This window comes from Rhipicephalus sanguineus, chromosome 4, assembly GCF_013339695.2.
Source record: "Rhipicephalus sanguineus isolate Rsan-2018 chromosome 4, BIME_Rsan_1.4, whole genome shotgun sequence".
Classification (NCBI taxonomy): domain Eukaryota; kingdom Metazoa; phylum Arthropoda; class Arachnida; order Ixodida; family Ixodidae; genus Rhipicephalus; species Rhipicephalus sanguineus.
In genome coordinates this window covers 35,840,007-35,861,961 of record NC_051179.1, presented here as the reverse complement: position 1 = coordinate 35,861,961, position 21,955 = coordinate 35,840,007, and the positions used below count along the sequence as shown (strand labels likewise).

The following is a 21,955-nucleotide window of genomic DNA, read 5'->3' as shown; positions in this document are numbered from 1 at the left end:
CAGGACCCTTTTATGCTGAATGAGAGAGAAAAAAAATGTGCCATTTACGAAAAGCTGTGTTTCGTTTTCAAGGTTTTAAGTTTCTATTTTCGTGGAAAACCTAATAAGGCTACGCACCTGACCACCCTCTCCTTTGGATTGTCTTCTCCGCAGAGGAATCTGACGATGACTGCCGAATATGCTTCGAGAAGTCAATCGACAGCGTGCTTGTGAAGTGTGGCCACTCGCTCACTTGCCACGACTGTGGCCTGAAGCTCCTGAGGGAAGCTCCTCAGTGCCCCGTCTGTCGACAGCACATACAAGAAGTCATCCGCATCTACAAAGCCTAAGCTAGCCAGTGATAGTCGCCTGACTGCCTGCGTATCACTTGGCCAACTGTGAACTGAGGCGTGGGGGTGTAGCGTGCGAAGCAAATGTGCCGTTTTAGCAGCATATGGTCAATGAATTAACTCTGGCTCACGGGAAACAGAAACCGAGCGAAAAGAAGAAGCCCAGGAGATTCCTGCGCAAGTTCTTCACGAGTAGATCACAGCGTTGGGCCCATCTGATGCCTGGATATTTGTACCGTTAACGAAATTTTCAACCTTCTGAACCATGGTTCTGTCGCGCATCTATAATAGTCGTCCGTGGGTGCCATTATTTCCGAGCACTGCATGCTTGCGGCGCGGCAGCTTTTAGTGTTACCAACACAAATGTTTAGCTGCGCTGCTCATTACCTATGGAAACTACAGTGTATAATTAGAATTTCTGCTGAGAGACAGGAGGTATGCTCCTGAATGAAGCAGGGAAAATTTTTTAGTCTTCGTACCTCGTGTAAAAACAACAAACTTGTGTTGCGTATGTTTACAGTGGCAGAAAATTTTTATGCAACGCTGTCAATTTCAAAACAAATACCTCCAAAGAACGTCCTCCTGCTCCACGTGTCTAGTTTCGCACTGGGGTCCTTGCGAATAAAAATACAAAAGCGTACTGATGCGTAAAATCTACCTTTATATGCATTCTCAGTTGTGGGCACTTGTTACGATGACTCGGTGCCTCGAATATAAACAGGTGCAAGTTCTTAACTGGGTGTGTCAGCTTGTCTTCTAAATGTCTAAAGTTTATCGCGCCATGTCTTCATGACCTTTAGGGCTTTCTACCGTCTACTGCAATTTTTGCTGATGTTGGATGCTTAAATTGTCACCATTGTTGTTTGGAGTTGCTTATTAAGATGTTGCGTTTAAGTTAGTATTACATTCTTTGATGTAATTTCTCTGCAATAAGTTGCTGTGCTCGTTTATTTACTCTTAGTACTGCTGCAATGCTACTATATGAGCCAGCACGAAGGCCCATTAGTAGAGATACAATATATTAATGGTAAAAAGTGTAATTTGTCTGACATATAACAATTGTTTTTTTGTCTTGAATGGATGTACAAAACTCTACAAAATGCTGCAAAAAATTTGCATGAAAAAGTGTCATTTGTTTGGTAGCTTAATGTTTACTAATCAGAAGCTCATTATAATTTAATTGATGCAGACTACAAACTTCTGCGATGATAGAGCTTTGTCCTGTACTGTCTTATCACTGGCGTATGATGCCCCCTCTCCCTTTTTCCCCCTTTCAGTGCATAACAATATGTTTACGTACGTCTGAACAGCATGCTTTATTCAATAAATTTGATTGCATTGATTCTTAACGTATTAGTGCTTCTCACTAGAAGCAAAAGCTACATTTGGTATAACTTATAGCTGATATTGGTATTGTTGTATCACTACCATACCTACTGCCTGACTAAGCACTTTGCTCTGTCTAGATATTGTATGCAGTAAATAAGAGATAAAAGTTTATCTTTTTATAGTTTTGTTGTTTTCTTGGTTTAAATTTAGCTTGCATCATATCTGGGGTCTTTCTTCTTTCTTTTTAAAGACTACCATGCATTTTTTATAAATAAGAGATTCACCGATTAAATGTAACAGATTTTCTGTACCAAGGCAGTCCAAATCATTTAAATTTCACGACATTGCCCTGGCATACCTCAAGGAAATTTTTAGTGCAATATTCAAGAGCAAGGCTTTCCTTTATTTGGTTGAGAAGTAACCTCCTCTTTTGCCGAATGAATCAGAACAAGGTTTTTAAAAGAATACCATGCTAGCACTGTAAGGTGATCATGGTTGCCTCTTAGTCCTCTCTGACACTGTCCAAATTGCATTGCCTCCGAGATTTTGCAATGCGGTGAACCAGTCTCGGTGGCTATGCCAGTAATGAAGCTGAGCGTGATGATTGGTGGAGTAGTAAATAACACCGCTCCACGTTAGACAGCAGTTCAGCTTTGAAAGCAGTCAGAGCCACAGAAAGGAGCAGACTGTTATTGAAGGCTTGACTGGTAATAAATATTCTTTTCAGTAATTTTCCTTGTACTAAGTGCATTGGCAAGAGTTTAAGTTGTAAGGGATTCATTAGGTCACGCAAGCAACTTTATAGTAGACACATTCCATGCTCCACTGAAGCTGTTGTAGGGCCTTTAGGAATCTGAATGTACTCTTTTTACATCACTGCTTCAGCTGAAGAAAAAATAAAAGCAACTTAGATATCTTGGCTTGTAACTTTCTGTATAATTTAGTTTTGTGGTATATATACAATCACACTCAAGTTTCTGAAGTACTATACTCTTTTTGTTTATGCAGACCAAAAGAGTGTATTCATCTTTGGCTCTGTTTGACATAATGCGACGTGAAAGCTGTGGGAAGACTTGTAAAAAGTATATCGCTATTTACTGCGTGTTCCTGCAATGTTCAAAGTCTTTCTTTTTACCATTTGCCCCACTTTTTTAGGAATGTTTACTTATTTTATCAGCTTTTGCAATTTCATTCGTTACGAGGGGGGGTGTAGGCGTGTTTCCTTCATTATCAAGGTTTTACCTCAGTCTGTCGCGGATATCGCTGTTTACTGCGTGTTCCTGCAATGTTCAAAGTCTTTCTTTTTTTCGTCTTGTTCCCGTTCCACTCTTGTATTATCTGTGTGATATGTTCCTACTTTATGTCCATAGTTTGGCTTTTTGTTTGTCTGCGAATTTATGTTGCAAGATTTCTCCTGCTTTTTTTAGCAGCATATCACGATCAAATTAGGTAATAAAGTACATCAAACGTTTGGGGGCAATTGCCAGGTGAGCATAAGCTGCGTATGATACATGCAGGTTGTGAAAAAGCTCTGCAACTCTGAATTTCAAGCCAGGTGCTCTAGCGTTGAGGCAATTGCACTTTTCTCAAACACTAAATACGATCAACTGTTTATTTTTTGTCCTGCTCATGTGGAATATTTAAGCTTCAAAGAAGTAACTGCATAAATTTCTAATATCCCTCGAATACCTCAACTCTGTGCTGATGCCAATTGTTTGAAAAGCACTTGAAGAAGACAACATTGTGTGTGACATTTCTTCTTTAAAAAATGGTGGTTTAGGTTTGGAACTCCAAGTTCAACTCTCTGGATACTCGCTGCGATGACTTCATTGGGCTCATGTCCAAGGTTCAGTTGAGAAGTACTCGTTCAACATTCGTCACTCTGTCTCTAGCGGCAAGCCATTTCTCTTGACTTTCCTTTGAAAAACAGCTGTCTTTGCTTTGTGCAAAGAGTGCATTGCTAAGCTTACGTTTCGGAAACTAGAAGAAATGTAGCTTTATGCTCCTTTCATGAGCATACTCATTACAGACTGACTATTCTGGAGTAAAGGTTTGCATATTTGTAGAAACAGAACCCTTGTTTTTGAGCGCATGCTTTGCAGGACTTTGTGGGTCTTCTTTTATAGACACCAGGTGTTAGCCTGTGCCACATGTTACTGCTTTTGAAACGGCCTGGCTTCCTGCACATTGAATGGCTTTATGCACTTGCCTTGTGCTAAACTTTCGCATAACAGCGATCTTCAGGTACCCATACAGAGGCTTCTGATAGCACTTTAGCCGTTGTCACTCTCGTCACAAAATGCTCATGCTGGTCAAAAGGAGTGAAACATTGAAGCAGTCATTGCTTAATGTTTGAGTAAAAGCGTTATGCAAGAAGCAAATGTTCAGTTGTCACTGCTCGAGTGCAGGCAGGATGTGCAAGACTCAATCTTTTTTTTTTTATTGACTACAAATTACCTCCTTTTTTCATTATGATAAGGGTGGTAGACAAAGGGCTTGTGAGTTTCTAAATGATCTTAGCTTTGTCAAGTCTGAGAAAAGTTGTGCCTTGCTAGAAACACTGAAAGGGCAGTATTGCTCTACTTGTACAGAGTAACCACTACACACTAACTTGTTGTTACGACCCCTTACTAATAAAGCTCCAAAATGCATTCCACCCAGGGGAGCTATTCTCGATGTGTCCACCTAGTGGACTGTCCACTTCGCCTGCATGCCTCCCGTTTCCGGTTCTTCTTCCGCAATGTCATTTTGACGTCTCGAAACTTTCACAACTCTCAGCACAAATGAGAGAGATGGAACGCGCTTCAATGCAACGAATGCAGCCCCCAGAGGTCCGCTTTTGGGTGCACATCTCGGACGCCGTGCATGAGCCCTAACCTCGTTAGCCCTTGAATTAGGTTTAATGCGGCTGCCCGCCCGCTTAACGCACCGGGAAGGTCGGTATGCATTCCCTGCATCGTTCTCAAACATCTGAAAACATTCATGTGCAAGTTCTGACTTGTCAAGTTTGTTTAAGTTTCCTATCACTGTGCATTTCGACCACTTTTTTTCTCTTTACGCTGAGAATGCGCTGCCACGTTCAGTGCGTCGATGTGGTCAAGAGCGCCAGGACGTCGCAGCTCACCGCTTTTTCAAATAACTGAATGCACTCCGCTGAAGTGGACATGTCCACAAGGTGGACACATTCAGAATAGCTCCCCTGCTGTAAAATGTTACATAACGCTACTACTGTTTATACATGAAATGCAGTCATTTAGGAACTTCTGTGGCATGGCATACTTCGATTTCCCACTTTCTTGCTGTGACAAAGCTTTCGTTTTTATTGACTACGTAGTAAGCCAGGCCACTTCCAATGTATGCTTTTCTTCGCATGGTTCTAATAATTTTTACTTGTGTGCACATGTGTTAAAAAGTATGCCTTCTTTATGCTTCATGTCACATGCACTCTTGATCCATTCCGGGCTGTTGTCCTTGTCTGCTATTCATGCACTGCATGTCTTAGATGTATTGCTGTTGCACACATAGATAGAACACACAAGGCCTTTCTGCGGTATTTAGTATGGACACTTAGTATCTGTAGGGCTCAGACATAAACTTCCATACAGTGAGCTGAGCGTCGCATTGTAAAATGTATATAACCACGAGAACTAAGTTGTTTGTTTTTGCCTGTTCCTTTAGGCCTTGCAAGCTTCAAATTGTTTATCACGTAGCTTGGAAATGACCTGTACTTGCTCATTTTCAATTTAACCTTCTGGGATGTGTATTGCTGCACAAATGCCGATTTTGGTTATTCAGCGGTACTTCCGATATGCAATGGAGGGCGTCTTTCACTCAGGAGCAGTTGCCGTTTTGTCTGCTTCCCTGCAGTTTGAATTTGTGCTGAGTCAGCTGAAAATAAAGACAGTTTTACGAAGCATAAAATTTCGTTTTGTCATGTTGCCTAGTGCAGCCATTATTGTGTCATTATCACATCCGTTTCACCTTTTACGTATGTTTGTGTGCACATATGTTCATGTTTGTGTTTTGTAATACACATGCAAAATGTAAAAATTTCGGAGGGTGGCTTTGAAACCCCCAAACCATCCTCATGGCCACGCCACTGTCAAAAACATTGTGAAGCGCACACATTTGTATAAGTATGAATCCCTCTTTTGCTGTTAGCCCACTCCCAATTCAAGCCTACTGCTCTAATGCAAAGATTTTTTGGCTAAAAAATTAGCACCAGCAGCTTGTCCAGCTGGCTCACTCGTGACGCTGTTATGTTGCCGTGTAGGCCATGGAGAGCGTGTGTGCTGAAAAAGACAACTTTTTGCTGGCTGTTCTTTAGTCTAGTAATTACTGTGTATGAGGGGTGTAGCCAGAATTTTTTTTTTTTCAGGGGGATTCAACCGCCTTTTATGTATGCTCGTGCGTGTGTTTGTACATATACACATGCAAAACTGAAAATTTTCGGGCGGGGGCGGGAAGAGGGGTAATGCGCCCACTTGTTATATTTGTTTCCTGTGCCTTCGTAAGCGTCTCCTCTGTACCGCCCATGCAGTCCAAAATTCCGCAACCTAAGTTCTTCTTTGTCAGGTTGCCTCGGCTACCACTGCCCAAAAGGGGGAAGAAGAATCTTGTCCCCTTTAGAGTTACTGTGTATGCTACCTAAAGGTAGCATATACAGTAACTCTAGTCCCCTTACTCTACCTGTCTCCTCACCTCCGCCCTTTTCTGCTTGCCTATGCACATTTTTAACGAAGTCTTCTTAGGCGCCGCCATAACACTGGACTATTGTAAATATGTTGAACTTCCCCTCCCCTCAAAGTAGGCACCTGGATCCGCCTCTGCTCCAGCACTACGTATACGACAGGGAACTTCACGCCAGCATTTGTTCATTTTTGCACCTATAATGCAATATCTAACGAAAAATTGGAACTCTGTGGGAACAAAGACGGTATAAATAGCACATATCAAAGACAGCGGAGCGAAACCCAGCGTCACACGCCGCACCGCCGCCCAAATCTCCATGACCTCGCGCATATTTGTGGTCGAGATCGGTGCAGATGCGAGACCGCACGGCGAGGCTAGCTCACGTCGAAGCCTTGGGGTCTTTCGGACTTTGCTGCTCTTCAGGAGAGGTGGTTGTCGGCGAGTCGGGAGGAGATCCCTGGTCTGGCTCCGTCGCCCCCGCCGGCGACGTGCACGCCATCTCCGACGACGCTTCTCTCAGGCGGCTGGTGTAGGCGTGCAGGCGCGAGAGCATGTACGCCTGCGCAACGTGGGCAGCGCGGAGTCGCATGCAGAATTGCCGCAGTAGTAAGGAAAGCCGAGCTACTAGTTGGTATGAAAGCATTGTGGAGCGCAAATAAACACAGGGACGCAGTCTAGAGAGACGATAGGTTAGAAAGGACAATAGGGATTAAACTCCGAAATTCGGAGTTTAATTTTGCATTATTCTCAATACTACAATATGTTAGATGAAATGATATCTGAACTCGAAAACATCAGAACACGCGAAGCGTGTTTTAGTTGCTTGGATGGTTTGAACGCACAAACACATGCCTACACGCACAAATGGTTATAATACAAAACCCCTGCGGTTTTACGTATTACAACCACCTTTAAGCTTGTTGTAATAGAAGCAATGATACCCGCCAGGGGACCGTATATCAAGGTGTGGTCTCGCGCTCCAGGGGTCCTACAATACGTTGACGTCTCTCGCTCCGTTGCCGACAAGTCTTTTGTTAAATGTGCGATGGGAGTCTACGAGATACTGTTGACGTGAGGTAAATTTTATATCGCCCAAACCGGCCGATGTATCAATGACTGCTTAGAACACGCCCTTTCGATAAGGAACGGGACAGGGTCATATTGGCCGTTAATCATATCATCATATCGGAGTTAATCAATCATATCGGAGTTTATCGGATAAATCCGAAAGTCAAAAATTTTACCGGCCAGTGTTTATCGGATTTTTTTTTCGGATTTATCCGAAAACACGGAGAGCTACTTATGATGTGCTTTATACAGTAATTTTTATTATCTGTCGTCACGCCATCCGAAGCACCCACGTAACATAAGTTGTGTGCAAGGCCAGACAGGGACCCGCACGTACACGTGTGGCTCAAGCTATGTTTGAATGCTTGGGTAACTGGATGAAAGAAGTTTGATGTAAACAGGCAAACTGAGAGCGGTTTACTAAAAGTTACTAATAACAAACCTCGACGACCAGCCAGAACACCCCATACCACAGGCGCAGCTCAGTGGGTATCTGTAACAAAGAGAAGCTTAGATTAACCTGTGCGAATGTAGCCGCTTATGCAGTAGTTAAACCTCATATTGAGGAGCCCCCCTTCTCCCCCCCCCCCCCCCTCCACCAAAAAAAAAACAAAAAAAAAAACACTCGTGCAACAGCACGTGCCGGCAGACCCGGCTATTTTCACGTCTGCAATGGACCCAAGTTTTCCCATCGCATTGTTTTCAGCACTTTTGCAATAGCCCTAGACACTAAAGTCAAGCAATAAACTAGGTTGGACTGATAAAGTACTCTAAAAACTATACTGTCGTTAATTTGATCGCCACAGGTTTGTTAGTAGATCAGAAAATTAATGTCAAAAGTTTAACATTTAAATTTCCCGCCGAAAGCTCCGTTGATGACGTCATGGATTTTGAAGTGGTTTTTTTTTTTCGTATTTTGGCCACATTGGTTCAACGAAATTTCCTGAACCTTGGTATGTTCAGTCTGTGGCCCCCTCAAAGGACAATGTACATCATTTTCACCGATTAGGAACTACGTAGTCCCTAGTAGACATCATCAAAATATATGACGTCACGGCGACAGTTGCGGGAACTTCAAGGTTGCGTCGCCACCCGCGTTTTCTCGCGGCAAGCGTGTTGTTTTTGGTATCGTGAAAGAGTAATTTTCCAATACGAGAAATGTAGTTTTTAACGAAACGTCAATACGTATTTATTTTGCCTTTTGCAAATGTCTTATCCAGAAATCGAGATACAAAGGGATCTTTGAAAGATAGGAGGCGCGTTTGTTTTGTTTGCGTTTTCTTTATTTGGGCGACTATAGATCACTTTACGGTTGAATTTCGGTGCCTCCATATTGAACAGTTGACTTAGCGTTTTGTATCATTAGCAACTAAGCGAACCGTGCTACTGTAGACGCATACGCATGGAAATGGTTGGGTTAGTGCATTCGACGTTTCATGACCTTGTTAATGTCACGTTAAGACATACGAAAATAAGAAAATATTCGTTTAGCAGCCCAAGATGGCGGCGCCCATGCGACGAAATTAAGATAGTCTATATTTGTCGGCCAGTGTTTTTCTGCACGATTGAGATCGCATGATAACGGCGACGCCCGACGTATCTTGTTACAAAATAATAATTTAGAGAAAATGAGAACTTGAAAATTCTTAAGACGAGAATAACATGGCTCGCCTTACCCAACTCGCAATCTTGATAACGTTGACAACAGTTCTTGGCTGAAATAGAAGCGCGAATGCTTACAACATTTCTCAACTGCAGGTGCTTACACTAAAGTGCCACTCTGACAAAGGCACGAATCTGAAGATGATCCTAGCTTAGTGAAAGTATCTTTGTTGCGACAATCACAGTAACCTGTAAGGGAATACCGCTGCACTTACCAATACGAAGAATTCGTAACATGCTACGGTCGCAGTGTAAATGAAGTTGCCGCTCGTCCTGATGACCATGGCTGAATAAGCGAACGACATTCCCGATAGGTAGTCCTGCAAAGTCCATATTATCAGCCTTATAGTATATATACATGTAGTCAAGACAGAGGTGCTTACGAAACCGGCTATAGTTTCTGAATTGCCCTTTCGTGCATCCTTCTTCACTTATGTTCGATGCGCTAGCATACGTATCCTTAGTCCACTGGACTATCGTTTACAGGAAACTGGAAGGCGGAGACGTAGATACGACCTACATTTGGGAATCGCAGTCTCTTTCACGACAGTGATCTCGGCTGGACAGGCGCATCCGAACTTACATTATAACGGTGCTTATTTAAAAAAGAGCATCAATTGTTGCTTCTGAAGTGCTTCGAATCTGACACTACAATTCACCGTTGAATGTTACGTAACACGTGGGCAAGCTTATTCTCTTGTAAGTGAATTTAGGCAGTACAAGTTTGCTTTTTTTATATTTGCGACCTCGTATCGCTCAGTACGCTGTTCCACTCGCCTGCCTCGCTGCATAGATCCAGTAGAGGCATATGACGAAGTGCACCGTCTGCAAGAACACGTGGAGGCCCAGTCTCGAGAACCGCTCGGGCCGATCTGGGAACAAGTCACACGGGAACTTGAGGGAACAACAAAAGTCCAATAGCAAGAGCACGCGGTGATCAAAAGCTTTTCTGACAAGTTTTATACACACAAAATGTAAATGGCATGTTGTAGCGCTGAAGCACATTCACACAAGAATAAACACAAGACGATGGGACAAGCGCGTCTTGTGTTTCTTCTTGTGTGAATGTGCTTCAGCGCTACAATATGTCAGTTAGCAAACACCAAACTTGCCCTGCAACACGTTCATCTGCAAGAAAATCTAAACAAACTTTGCGGAACATGCTGGTTCTTCAGGATTCCACTTTGATTCAGCAACAGCACATGCTCGTTGCAATGGCCCAGTGGCCATGGCACTGCGCTGCATACATGGTGCAAGGGCGCCGGTTCGGTACCTGGTCGCCGCGTTTGTCATTTCTAGGGGCTGCAGTACATAAACGTTCATGTGCTTTGGTATAGGTGCCGTTAATTTCGACCAAGTGGTAGAATTGCCTGTCTATTAATTTGTTTTTCTGCGCTTTAATTTTATGTATTCCGCGCACTGTGAGTCTATCTTATTGAGCATGCATGCACGTTATGTCGTGGCCTAGACAAATCGGTTGGAGCTGTATATCAATCGTGAAAACTCACCGGCATAATCCGAGAGGTCGTAGATGGCTGCATAGCCGAGCCGAGCTTCGAAGATGGTTGTGATCGCGACGACGGCCTGCGAGTGCAAACCAAACAACCGACCTTGACGCTGTTGCGACCGGGTTTTTGGATCAATCCCACCGCTGACTCCAGTTGTCGTGCCGGTGTATTTGAATCCATCCCTTCTCGGCAACCATGCTGTTGCTACGATAGGGCAGCGTCGTACCCGGACTCCGTTTGGTAGCGTAGTCGAGTCTCCGGGTTGAGGAACTGATGCTAGCAAGATGGGAAAACAATAACAAGTTTACTGGCACTTTTTGAACACTCAATTACATCGTTACAAGGAAAGAGTTCAGTGACGAGCGAATTGGATGAGCCTGTTACCGAGGGCTCAGAGCCCCATTTCTCACTCAGCACCGTCGTTTTAACCCCTCAGTTTGGCTCCTCCCTCTTGATGACCACCAATCACACACACGACACCTCCCACCATGGCACAGTCCATTTCACTGTCGCGGAGGGGTCATGGCACACTTGAAGCGGCAAGAGTCCGGCGGTTGTCGGCACGCAGGTGGGGAGAAGCAGAACAGGTTCCTCGTGCTTGCCCATGCAGATCTTTTCCCGACGCAGCGAAAGGGTTGCGGAGACTCCCGTCCAAACATACCCGTCAGGTGGCTTCGGCAGCGTACCAAGCCAAGCCCAGGTGGTCCATTGTCTCCGGCATCGCCGTCCCAGACTTTGAGGCCGAGATTCTGCCCATTGTTGGTCACTCGCCGTCCCAGGAATTTCGTTTCCAGGAAGGATACAGGTGTTCTAGCAGCGTGAGAACGCCTCGTCCGCCGATTCTCTTGGTAAGTGCTTCGCCACCGACAGCCGGTCATAACAACGCTTCCAATCTGACGAGCACGTCGCACCATATATTTATATATAAAACTATCGACTTTTGTTCCGTAATAATAATTTAGCACAGAGGACTACTCAAAGGCGTTGTTTAAAACAAAAGCGTCGTAACTAGGGGTTAGTGTAGGAGACACAGTAGTGATGCGTATTTGATTACTCAGTGCTGTTTCTCGGGGTATATAGTTGGAATAGCATGCTGTACTTTTTGGACGCGCTTGAAAAACGAGGACACAATGAGACATACAGAAAACCACAAGTTCGTGGTTTTCTGTGCACCTCACTGTGTCCCTGTTTTTCAAGCGCGTCCAAAAATAAAGCTTAATAAATAAGCATGCATTTACGCACAATTGGAGGAAAGAATGCTAGTGAGCGGAGCTGCTAAACATAATTAAAAGTAACAATTCTTAACGAGTACCGTCAAAACGGCAAGACGCGTTTATACATCACCGCAGTAGCCGGCGCAAGCTAGAACTTGCATTATAATATATATGTGCGCGCTAGATTTTTTATCAGAACCTTTTTGAACAGATGCACCATGAAACGCGCAGCCTTGCTGAGGGATACCAAAGTCTGCCCATGCTGTCCAGTCACATGCCGTCGTAATCCGATGCGTTTTACAAGGCGTATTTCTTTATTTCTTTCTTTCTTTCTTTCTTTCTTTCTTTCTTTCTTTCTTTCTTTCTTTCTTTCTTTCTTTCTGTGCAAGTACAGAAAATGGAGCGAAGGCAAAAGTAAAAGCCTGACAAAGGGCCTTTGCTCCAAATGCAGTGAGGCACGCAGGACGTCATAAGCACTTTGCAGGATACAAATAATAGGAATGAAAGAAAAAATAAAAAAGGTACATGTGCAAAATAATGTAACATGTAATGTGCAAAATAATGTAATTTGAAGAGAACGACCAGGAAACTTACGGTGTAAAGATAGATGGCCTTCCTCGTGCCGCCGTTGTTCTGCCAGAACTCGGAAACCATAGTTCCTGAAATGACAAAGCAGAGAGACCGTAGTTGCAACTGAACATCTTTATAACGAACACAGATATAGCGAATTATCGGTTATAGTGAACTAATAGAACTTTGGTTGGTCACTCTTCATTTCAGTGACGTTTATTCTCTCCATAACGAAGAAAAACGCCAGAGCCGCCGCGCCTTCAGCTGTAACGAAGAACGTTTGGTTCGCGCGGGTCTATAAACCCGAGAGGTTACATAAAAAGCAATATACATATTGAACGACAGATCACAGCCATACTTTTTATTCGTTTTAAAAAGAAGTTCCGGAAATTTTGGTCATCCAGCGTAAAAGAAATGCACCTCGTTTAAAGTGGTCTTGAAGCCTTAGAAAAAGGTTTTTGCATGTCGAGGATTTTTGCGGGACACAGATTGCCGACAAGTTAGAGCCTATGTACATATGTACTGTTACAGCTGATAACGCATGCGAACTAATTCACAGTCCCGATGCTGCTTCCTTATAAATTGGTTCGTATGTATGAAAGTATACGATGTTGGAGCCGCAAGCATCGACATTTGAACTCTCTCAAGCATACAACCAGAATTACTCTGTAGCCCCGAAACGGCCAAAGTATTCGCTTTTGCTTTATTTTTCTCATTCTTTAAGGCAAGTAATGGTATTCAGGTCCGTGAGAAGCCCAATGTATGCCACGGTGGTTTGTTCGTATTAACTGCTGACAGACAAGAATATTCCATTCCAGGCAGAGCTAAGTTGCCGCTGACGTAAACCTCGCATTGTCAGGGTGGATTCCTGGTGAAGATATTTTTGCTATGTAAATGTTGGCTCCGGGTTGAGGCTCCTCATATGTTGTCCCACGATCGTTCGATTCGATTAAAACTTCATGCGTCACATGTCATCTCTTCTATAGAGGTGCTTAGCTTTGGCGAGATGAGAATTCTGTATCTGCTGCTATGATGTCTCTGACCGCAATGTTAGCAGTTCGCATATATGTTAGCATATAGTTAAACAGCGGCCGGGGTAGCGCAGTGCTTACGGCGCTCAGGTGCTGACCCGAAAGATGCGGGTTCGATTCCGGCCGCAGTGGTCGCATTTCGATGGAGGCGAGGTGCTATAGGCCCGTGTACTGTGCGACTTCAGTGCACGTTAAACAACCTCAGGTGGCCGAAATTATTCGGAGTTCTCCATTGCGGTGTCTTTCGCAGCCCGAGTCGCTTTGGCACGTTAAACCCCGTAAAAACCAAACAAAACCAAACATATTGCTAAACGTGGGAGGTGATTTTCATCATCCTAATTATCGTTTTCTGCAAAGGAGAACGAAGTCCAGTCCTACATTAGTGTAAGTGCAACATGGTTTAAAGACTAGCATTGTTCTCTCGGTTTTGCTGTTGTAAAACTAGAAATCGAAGTAGACGCAACGTACCTGCAAGTATAGCTGCGTTTAGTCGACACCGTAGCACTGGACGTTGTATTTCTTCCCAGGCCACGGCACAACCAGAGCGGATTTGTTAGTTCGTCCACTGTTGATGGCTCACACCCACTATGGGGGATTGGCCTCATTTGCCAAGGTTCGTGTGGAATTAGAAGAAGCCGTTTATTGCTATCTATAGAAAAAATTTGGCAGATCCCACGTACCGTGGGAATCGGTGTTATGCGAAGCATGCGCGTTATGGTGACTGTGGCGTAATTTTTCACATTGGGCGAAACGTTACGGAATGACGCTAGAGAAATATGGAAGAGGTATACGCACGCTCCTATGTTGAGGAGTCGCATATCTATTTATATAAACAGTTGTTTATAATTGCGTAACGATGGTAACAACAACATGGGTGTTACCAACACCAGACGCGGTAAGCTGGTATGCAGTGCTTAAATTCTTCATTACTGGACAGTGCGAATCCGAACAAGACAAAGAAGGAACATAGATGCACAGGACAGGCGTTACTGGCAACTAAGCTCCATTCAAGAAAGTTTGTCTAGATATATACACAGCCGAGTGGCACGTGCAGGCGCACTGCGCGTACGTTACAGTCACAGTTGCAGTTGTTATGCTTATACTTGTCTGTTATGACGGAGAGCGCACGCACGTTTTACGAAACCGTGTGTATGTGGTGAAGGGGTTCTTGACAGTTCTTGAACAAGGCCATCATTACCGTGATCAGTGAGCACCAGCAGCTAGACCGGACTTGTTAATCGGATCCGTTCGTGATCGCGGCTATGAGGAGTTAGTGTAGTGACGTGCGAGGTATAGTGCAGCTGGTGGAAATCCTGGATGCCTCTTACGATGTAATGATCTATGATGCCTCCTGTCATGGACGTGGCAACGAGATCTTTTGATGCCCTCTCCACATCCAATCCGTCTTTCACGCAGTATAAGGACCAAACGTTGTTGGGTCTTGATAAATCAATGTCGAAGTCACCGGTAATGATGAGAGGCCTGGTTCTCTCAGCATATTCATTGTAGGAAGCATTCACGCCGGTTTCTGCGTAATCCACTTGGTCTACGTTGCGGACCACGTGGACGAGTGGATGGTAGTTGAGCGTCTTCCAGGGTTGTTCTGTCTTCAGTTTCCTCACTTTGCTGGCGTCCGCCGCGGTGGTGTAGCGGTTAAGGTGCTCGGCTGCTGACCCGAAGGTCACAGGTTCGATCCCGGCAGGGCGGTCGCATTTCGATGGAGGCAAAATGCTAGATGCCCGTGTTCTGTGCAATCTCGGTACACGTTAAGAATACCCGATGGTCAAAATTTCTGGAGCCCTTCGCTACGGCGTCTCTCATATCATATCGTGGTTTTCGGACATAAAACCCCAATTATTATTATTGTCACTTTCCTTGCGTGTCAATGTGTGTGTTCGTGACTACTGTGTTGGTTGAGACTTTGTATCACCTGTGGCACATACCAGCACAACATTAACTCTGGTTTACGGGTATGTGCCACACGTGACTGAGAGAAAGGGTTTCATGACGTACGCGACAGGTATTTTGCGTTATTCATGTCATGACCAGTGAGTCGTGTTCGTCATACACTGATCCCCTGCTATGCCAATTTTGGTATATTACAAGCTATGGAGACGACCAGGAGAGCGCCCAGACGTAGGCGGCTAGATAGATAGATAGATAGATAGATAGATAGATAGATAGATAGAAACGGCCAAAGTGCCTGAGGTACGCTAAGAAATGCTTCGCATTTAATATGAGTGGGTATGCGTCACAAACACCTAGACGTCACATCTGTACTACCGCCTCACACGCCAATACGTGAGCACTCATTGTTGTCCGAGTTGGTACGGTATTCTGAAGAGAGCACTAAAAAACACAAGGGCACGAGATGACGCAGGAGTACATGCAGAAGCGTTGCACTTGTGAACTATCTCAAAACATGTGGTCCTTACCCAAACATCACTGAATAAAATGAGAGCTCACATTCTGTGGCAAGGATGTGTCAATGGAAGACTACTTCTTATCATGCCGTCGTTTCCATTCATTAAAAATAATATTCTTTATCGGATCGTTGGGTGAACTTCATTCTATATGTATCTTCATTTTCACATCTTTACCACCTCTTGGGTTGTCATCTCCTGTATACTTTCCATATGCATGATAATCTGACTGCGTGCTCTAGTTGTATTTTCGTTTATTCGATATTTTAAGTTTTTGTCCCTATTAATACGTCCTTGGAATACACCTCCGGCCGCCCGACTCGTGGCCCGTCCCCTTTGTGGGTACGATTCATAGAATATGTATCCACCACCACCTGTTCCTTGCAGTCTGCAATTCCGGCTATTGCACGAGAATTAAGTGAACGTAGGGAAAATTTAAACTTAAGTTGGCAATGTGTCATCGGGAAATTACTCTATTCTTAACTTTTATAACATCTTGTACGACCAGGTTTATTGCCAATTCGATGCAGTGCCTGCGTCGAATTTGACAGAGGGTGTCATCATCGTCAGATTAGGGTTCCAGAGTGGTTGTTCATCAAAACCATGAAAGCAAACGCGATGCTCTTTGGATCATCTTGGCAGATGCCTTGCGCGGGCTTTATAGTCTTCGTCTATGGGGTAAGCTTGAATTTTTGTGGCATGAAAGCAACCGCAAGAGCGAGCGTTAATTTTGCTCTGATGGATGCTCCCGTAATATGTAGACCTAGTATAAAGTGTTCCGAGTACGAACCACGCGTCGTATCCTTCTGAAGTAGATGAGCGTGTAACGTTTGTTAAGCGTGTAGCAGTGGCGTAGCCTGCATAGCGGTGTCGCGCGCCGTTTGAGCGATGACAGACCTGCTATATTTACGAGACTGTAGTTCCTGCTATTGGTACGTCTAACATGTACCATTGTTCTGCAACGTGGTTTCCAGTAGAAAAGAGGAAAACGGAAAGAAGGCACGTGATCTGCTGCCTTTTTTTTTCGTTTTCAACGCCGCATGCACACATGTGTTTCGACACACACAGTGGGCATTGTTTTTTACTTGTTTTTCCAACGAACTCGGGCACAGACCAACCTGTATGGGCAACCCATCCCATTGTTCTTTGCCTTCAAGGTGGCCAACTTCCTGGCGTTCGTGGGGGAGACCACGTACAGTCTAGCAACCATTGCCGAAACGCCGGAAGCTGGTAAGTCGAAACGTATACAAGGAAAACCTATGAAGCTTCTGTTTACCCCTCAACTCCTCGACATAACCCAACATAACTCGACTTGGCCCCTGCGTGACATAGCGAGGCAGCCGATAGTATATATGGAAACAAAGCGTTCACGTTGTTTTCGGACCCACTGCGCACACGCTGCATTGCTTGCGCCGCCGCCGCTTTCTTTCCGAGCAACGAGCGACTGCCACTGCGCTCAACCTTCGCATAACGGAGTACCATAGCCGTCGATACACCTTTTATTGCGTTCAATACCGGTGATGCAGTCGGTCTGCGCGCGCACCCACTGTGGTATCTCGATGGTTATATACAGAGAACGAGGTCCTCGCATATTGCGCCAGATAACGGGCATACGAGCTGCGGTATCCTTCCGGCCGTTTTCTTCTCGTGTATTTTTCAGACAACTATCAGGAGTATTTCCGGGCTGTTACCAACGGTACCGTACGCGTGATCACGATGCTGATGTGTGGCTGGTGGATCATTTCAGCCAACAAGGTAAGTCAAGTGTACAATGGATGTTCTTTCCTGCTTATACATTTCCACTCTTAATTAATAAATGTAGTAGCTTGCAGGGAGTGTCAACGATTGCGTCGTTGTCAGAATATAGCTAGAAATTTTTAATGATATTCCCGCAATGTTAGCCTGGTTTATCGCCTGGATTACTGCTCCAGGTAGCGGGTGATGACTGTGGTATGTAAAATAATCACATATGTACCCAAATAACGCGTACAGTACGTCGACGCGCGCATATATACACAAATGAGTTATTCATAGTGTTCTGTTAAGGCCTGTTCTCCTTTAAAAAAACAGCGCTTTAGTGTTGCATAGCTCACAGGTTTGCTACAAACCGAGATGCGGCCGCAGCTCCAAGCTCCAGCCTCGTTGCAAATGCAGTGATGCCTTCAGAATCTGTCGCTTTGAGCAGCAGCGGTGACAATGTACGTGTTTCAGGTCTTCCGCAAGAACTGCATGCAGAACACACTGGAGTTTGTCTTTTGAATTTGAAATTAAAAATAGTTTGTGTAGGCTATATACGTGAAGTCTGATTCGGCGAATACGTGCTTTAAGCCTCGCGGCTCATAAAACGCTGACTTATGCATGCAGGTGGTGCTGCGGCAGGAGCTGAACCTTCTTGTTTTTGTTATCTTGTTATCACATGGGCGCGACCTCTCGCAAATGCGTGAACACATACTGCACAGGTGCTAAGCGATACTCACTATTTATTCCGATAGTTATACCTTGGTTGTGGTTATCGCGCAGGCTCGGACTACTGGCATGAAGGTTGCATTCGCGTGGATTCTCCTCCGGGCTGTCGGCAACGTGATGTACGCGTACGGATGCGTTCTGTACGAGACAGCCATCGTGGTAAGGACAACGAGCCTGGCCTTCAGTTTTGTGCAGAATAAGCATAAACATTGGAGCAATAACGCTGAAGCGTATTTCACAAGAGCGAAGCGCAGTATACAATGGACGATAGGAAGACCCCTCGAACTGGGTACTTCTAGAATGTCTAACTTGTTCTCATTAATAAAACGACGCCTGTAGCTTCGTTGATTCGCGACTGTCAGAATGTCGACGGTGGATTAGTCCGAGTAATGTAGAACGTTGCTCTAACGTTGCCTCAATGTGTCCAAATGTCGGTGGGCAACGTCGCATGAACGCTGTTCATGTCCATTTTTCTTGTGACCAGGCAACGTTACGAGGTGACGTTGTGGCAACGTTCAGGATGACATTTCAAACATTTCAGCGCAACGTTTCAACAACGTGTTATCAACGTTGGTGGGCCCTAGATGGACTTTCAGGCAACGTACACAGGAAACGTTCAGGCAGTGTTACTGTATGTATGTTATTAATACTGGGCATCCTGACCTGTGATGGAAGCTGCTGCACAGCTCTTGGGCCAGAAAAAAAAGCGGCCTATATCATGTCGTGGGGAAAAAAACGCATAATTAAATACTGCTCACGAACTGGGATGAGGTAGGTGCAGCGGGACAGTAATGAGGAAGAAATGAAGGAAAAGCGGGAGGCATAAAAGAGAATTATATAATATACAATGATTATCGGAAAGAGAAAGATATAATGAGTCAATGTTTTGCGTAAGAATTATACCGAAAATATGTAGAATTATTGGAATGAAATACGAAGCGTTTCAGTATAGGTTGTTCTACATTTAAGTACAATCTTACAGAAATGTCTCCATATAAACATAAGTTAGATAGGTGAATTCACGCTATATACGGCGTTAATGATTGCAGCTCCTCGCTGATCTTTAAATTCGCTTGCATGTAACTTTCCTCTTTGCTTTCAGCCCGAGAACCTGATGTCCTTGCTGGGGGGAGCGAACACGGTATGTACTCAGAAATTGCTTTGTTTGCATGTCGAGAGAGAGACGCAACATTTATCAATAATAAAAAAAAATGGTTCATTTCTTGTCGAACCCGCGACGGTTGATGGAAATTACAATGGATATGTATGCTGTAGAACCAGGACAACATGACCGCGTGAACGGCCACTGCGCCAAACCTTATTGCAATGAACACCGAAGCGCGCTTATAATAACCGAGGGTTCCTTGAGAAATGAAGTATAATATGCGTCAAATGAAATCCGAACGCCGGTAAGCGTTCGCAGAGGTATAGTGCGCGCCGTCCGGTTATCACCATGGACAGGCGTGCGCATCCGGTTCGGCAGCACTGCGCGTATATGCGCGCCTGTCCATGGCGATAACCGGACGGCGCGCACTATACCTCTGCGAATCCTTGCCGGCGTTCGGGTTTCATTTGACGATGATAGTACATGCTCAGGAACGATTGGCAGTCCTTCTTGAGACAGCGTTCATTGGTTCAAATCTCTTTTAGTCACTCTGAAAGCACATGCTGATATGACGCTCGATCACTATTTCTTTCTTTTTTCCTCTCACAGTTTTCGCACACTACAAGACTGGCCAGCGCGACAAGCTGGCTTCTTGGTGAGGTAAGCTTATAAAAGTGCTGGCTGCAAGCATACAGCCAGTAAGATCTTGAATATCATCACGCGAGCGTGATGCTGTTCTTTGACTGCCGATGCAAACATGGCTGTTCAGCTGGCTTTATGGAGTGATAGGCGGTAACGGTACACAAATCTATTTAAAGGTCGTCCTTGCCGCTTCAGACTTTGCGTGCAGATTGAAAAGTTGCAATAAGTTGTTGCGTCGTAAGCGAAGCTTGTCGCATTGCATCCGCGGAGAAACTTAAACGTGACTACTTGAAAAATTACGAAGAAAAAACTGTACGATAAGTTACACCACAATAGCATGGCTCACCCCCCTCCCCCTTTGCCCGCCGTGACTGACGCCTTTGTGTATATAGTCTATCTGCTACCACCCCCCATAGTGTAAGAAATAAAAAAAAGTCCTTTAACTGTTATTTGTGAGTCCTATGACTTACCACGTATATGACTCTCTTTAAAGAGACGCGTGAAGTCTCTTTGGAGTTCATTACACTCTCGTCGGAGAGTCGCGCGACCCAAAAGAGAGTTAACGATTCTTTAAAAAGAAAGAAAGATGGGTAAGTTTAGGGGCTTTTTTTCTTTGTTAGACAGAATATTAATAAGGACTGTTATTGTCTGTTAGTTCTCATTAATACTCTTTAAAGAGAGTAACACACGTGGCAAGTCAGAACTCACAGAAAAGAGTAACGCTCTTTTTTTTTTCTTAGATAAGTGGTGACCGCAGTTCCACCTTTTTTTTCCTTGTATAGAACAAAAGTTAACCTTCCTTGGGGACAGCTTGTCGCTCTTCATTAGTCGAGTACATAATCGTGGATACTTTTTAGATGTGAAGCATCTTATAGCGGAGTTCAATCCGGTGGTGGTGGTGTGCGGCGTGACCACCCTTACTGCGCATGCGCAAGCCCTTTCCACACACCTCTTCTCCTCTCCCCTCCGCCTCTCCACTTCCCATTTCCCCTCCCATTTCCTCTTTCCCCTCACCCTCACCCTCTCCAGTTCCCCTTTCCCCCCTCCGCTTTCCACTCCCCCTCTGAAACGCGGGCTCTACATGCCGCAACGTTGCTTCGCATCGCCTCATGGTCCCCTTTAGCAGGAGATGATGTGATTTTTTTTGTTAACAAACAGCATAGTTTGCTGTTTTCGTTATCCAGCTCTATTTTTTATGCATACATTTCCCCAAATAAACGACCACTCACTATACTCGTTCTGCAGGCTTTCGTGCTGTCCAGGATGCATGCGTTCTACTGCGTGACCACGACGCCGGACTACTGGCAGATCCATGTTAAAGAGCAGACACTGGTCGACAACGAGAAAGCTTCTCTTGCGCCCAGCAAATGATACCCGTGACCCGTGTGTTGCCTTCCCGCAGAGCAATGTTTGTATAGACAACTCTCCGATAAACTCGCGCGTATGCGAAGTTGCTCTTGTATTGTTGTGACCGCCAAGATAACTTACTCCTGTACACTAATCTTCATCGCGTGTAGCACAGGCTGAACGTCGCTGCATGCACGAGAATCGTCAATGCAAGACACATATATACAGTGCGTCCCAGCTGAGTTTAGCCAACCCTAAAGGAAATACAAATACTCATAGAATGTACGGTTATTCGACCTATATGGTGTTAGGTCGTGTGTCCACTTTCGCCAACAACACTTGGCAATTGAAAAATGAATGCAAAACGGCACCCTGTGCCAGTTTTCAATGAATGTTTGAACAGTGCCTCCTTAATTTGGTTTGAAAGAACTGCACAGATAGATAACCATATATATTCCATAAGTATTTGCTTGTCTTTTCTTTAGGATAGGCTAACCTCAGCCAAGACGCACTGCATAGTGTCTTGTATTGTCGATTCTCGAGCGTGTCGACGTCCATCCTGTGATACT

At 44.6% G+C, this 21,955-nt stretch overlaps 2 protein-coding genes across 3 annotated transcripts in view; both read left to right on the top strand.

The window, feature by feature from the left end:
• LOC119389781 (protein neuralized) overlaps window positions 1-4,204 on the top strand; it is a 37,989-nt gene extending 33,785 nt beyond the window's left edge. For both annotated transcript variants that reach the window (XM_037657170.2, XM_049414539.1), the window contains one exon: window positions 154-4,204. In XM_037657170.2, the coding sequence (XP_037513098.1) occupies window positions 154-329 (176 nt within the window). In that variant the 3' untranslated portion in view covers window positions 330-4,204. The remainder of the gene's footprint in view (window positions 1-153) is intronic.
• Window positions 4,205-16,444: 12,240 nt separating this feature from the next.
• LOC119391141 (uncharacterized) lies at window positions 16,445-21,541 on the top strand. The gene is made up of 7 exons (XM_037658817.2): window positions 16,445-16,504; window positions 16,939-17,056; window positions 17,487-17,581; window positions 18,347-18,451; window positions 19,395-19,433; window positions 20,007-20,057; window positions 21,285-21,541. Exons 1-7 carry the CDS (start codon window positions 16,445-16,447, stop codon window positions 21,408-21,410), a joined length of 594 nt encoding a protein of 197 aa, XP_037514745.1. The 3' UTR covers window positions 21,411-21,541.
• Window positions 21,542-21,955: the final 414 nt, after the last annotated feature.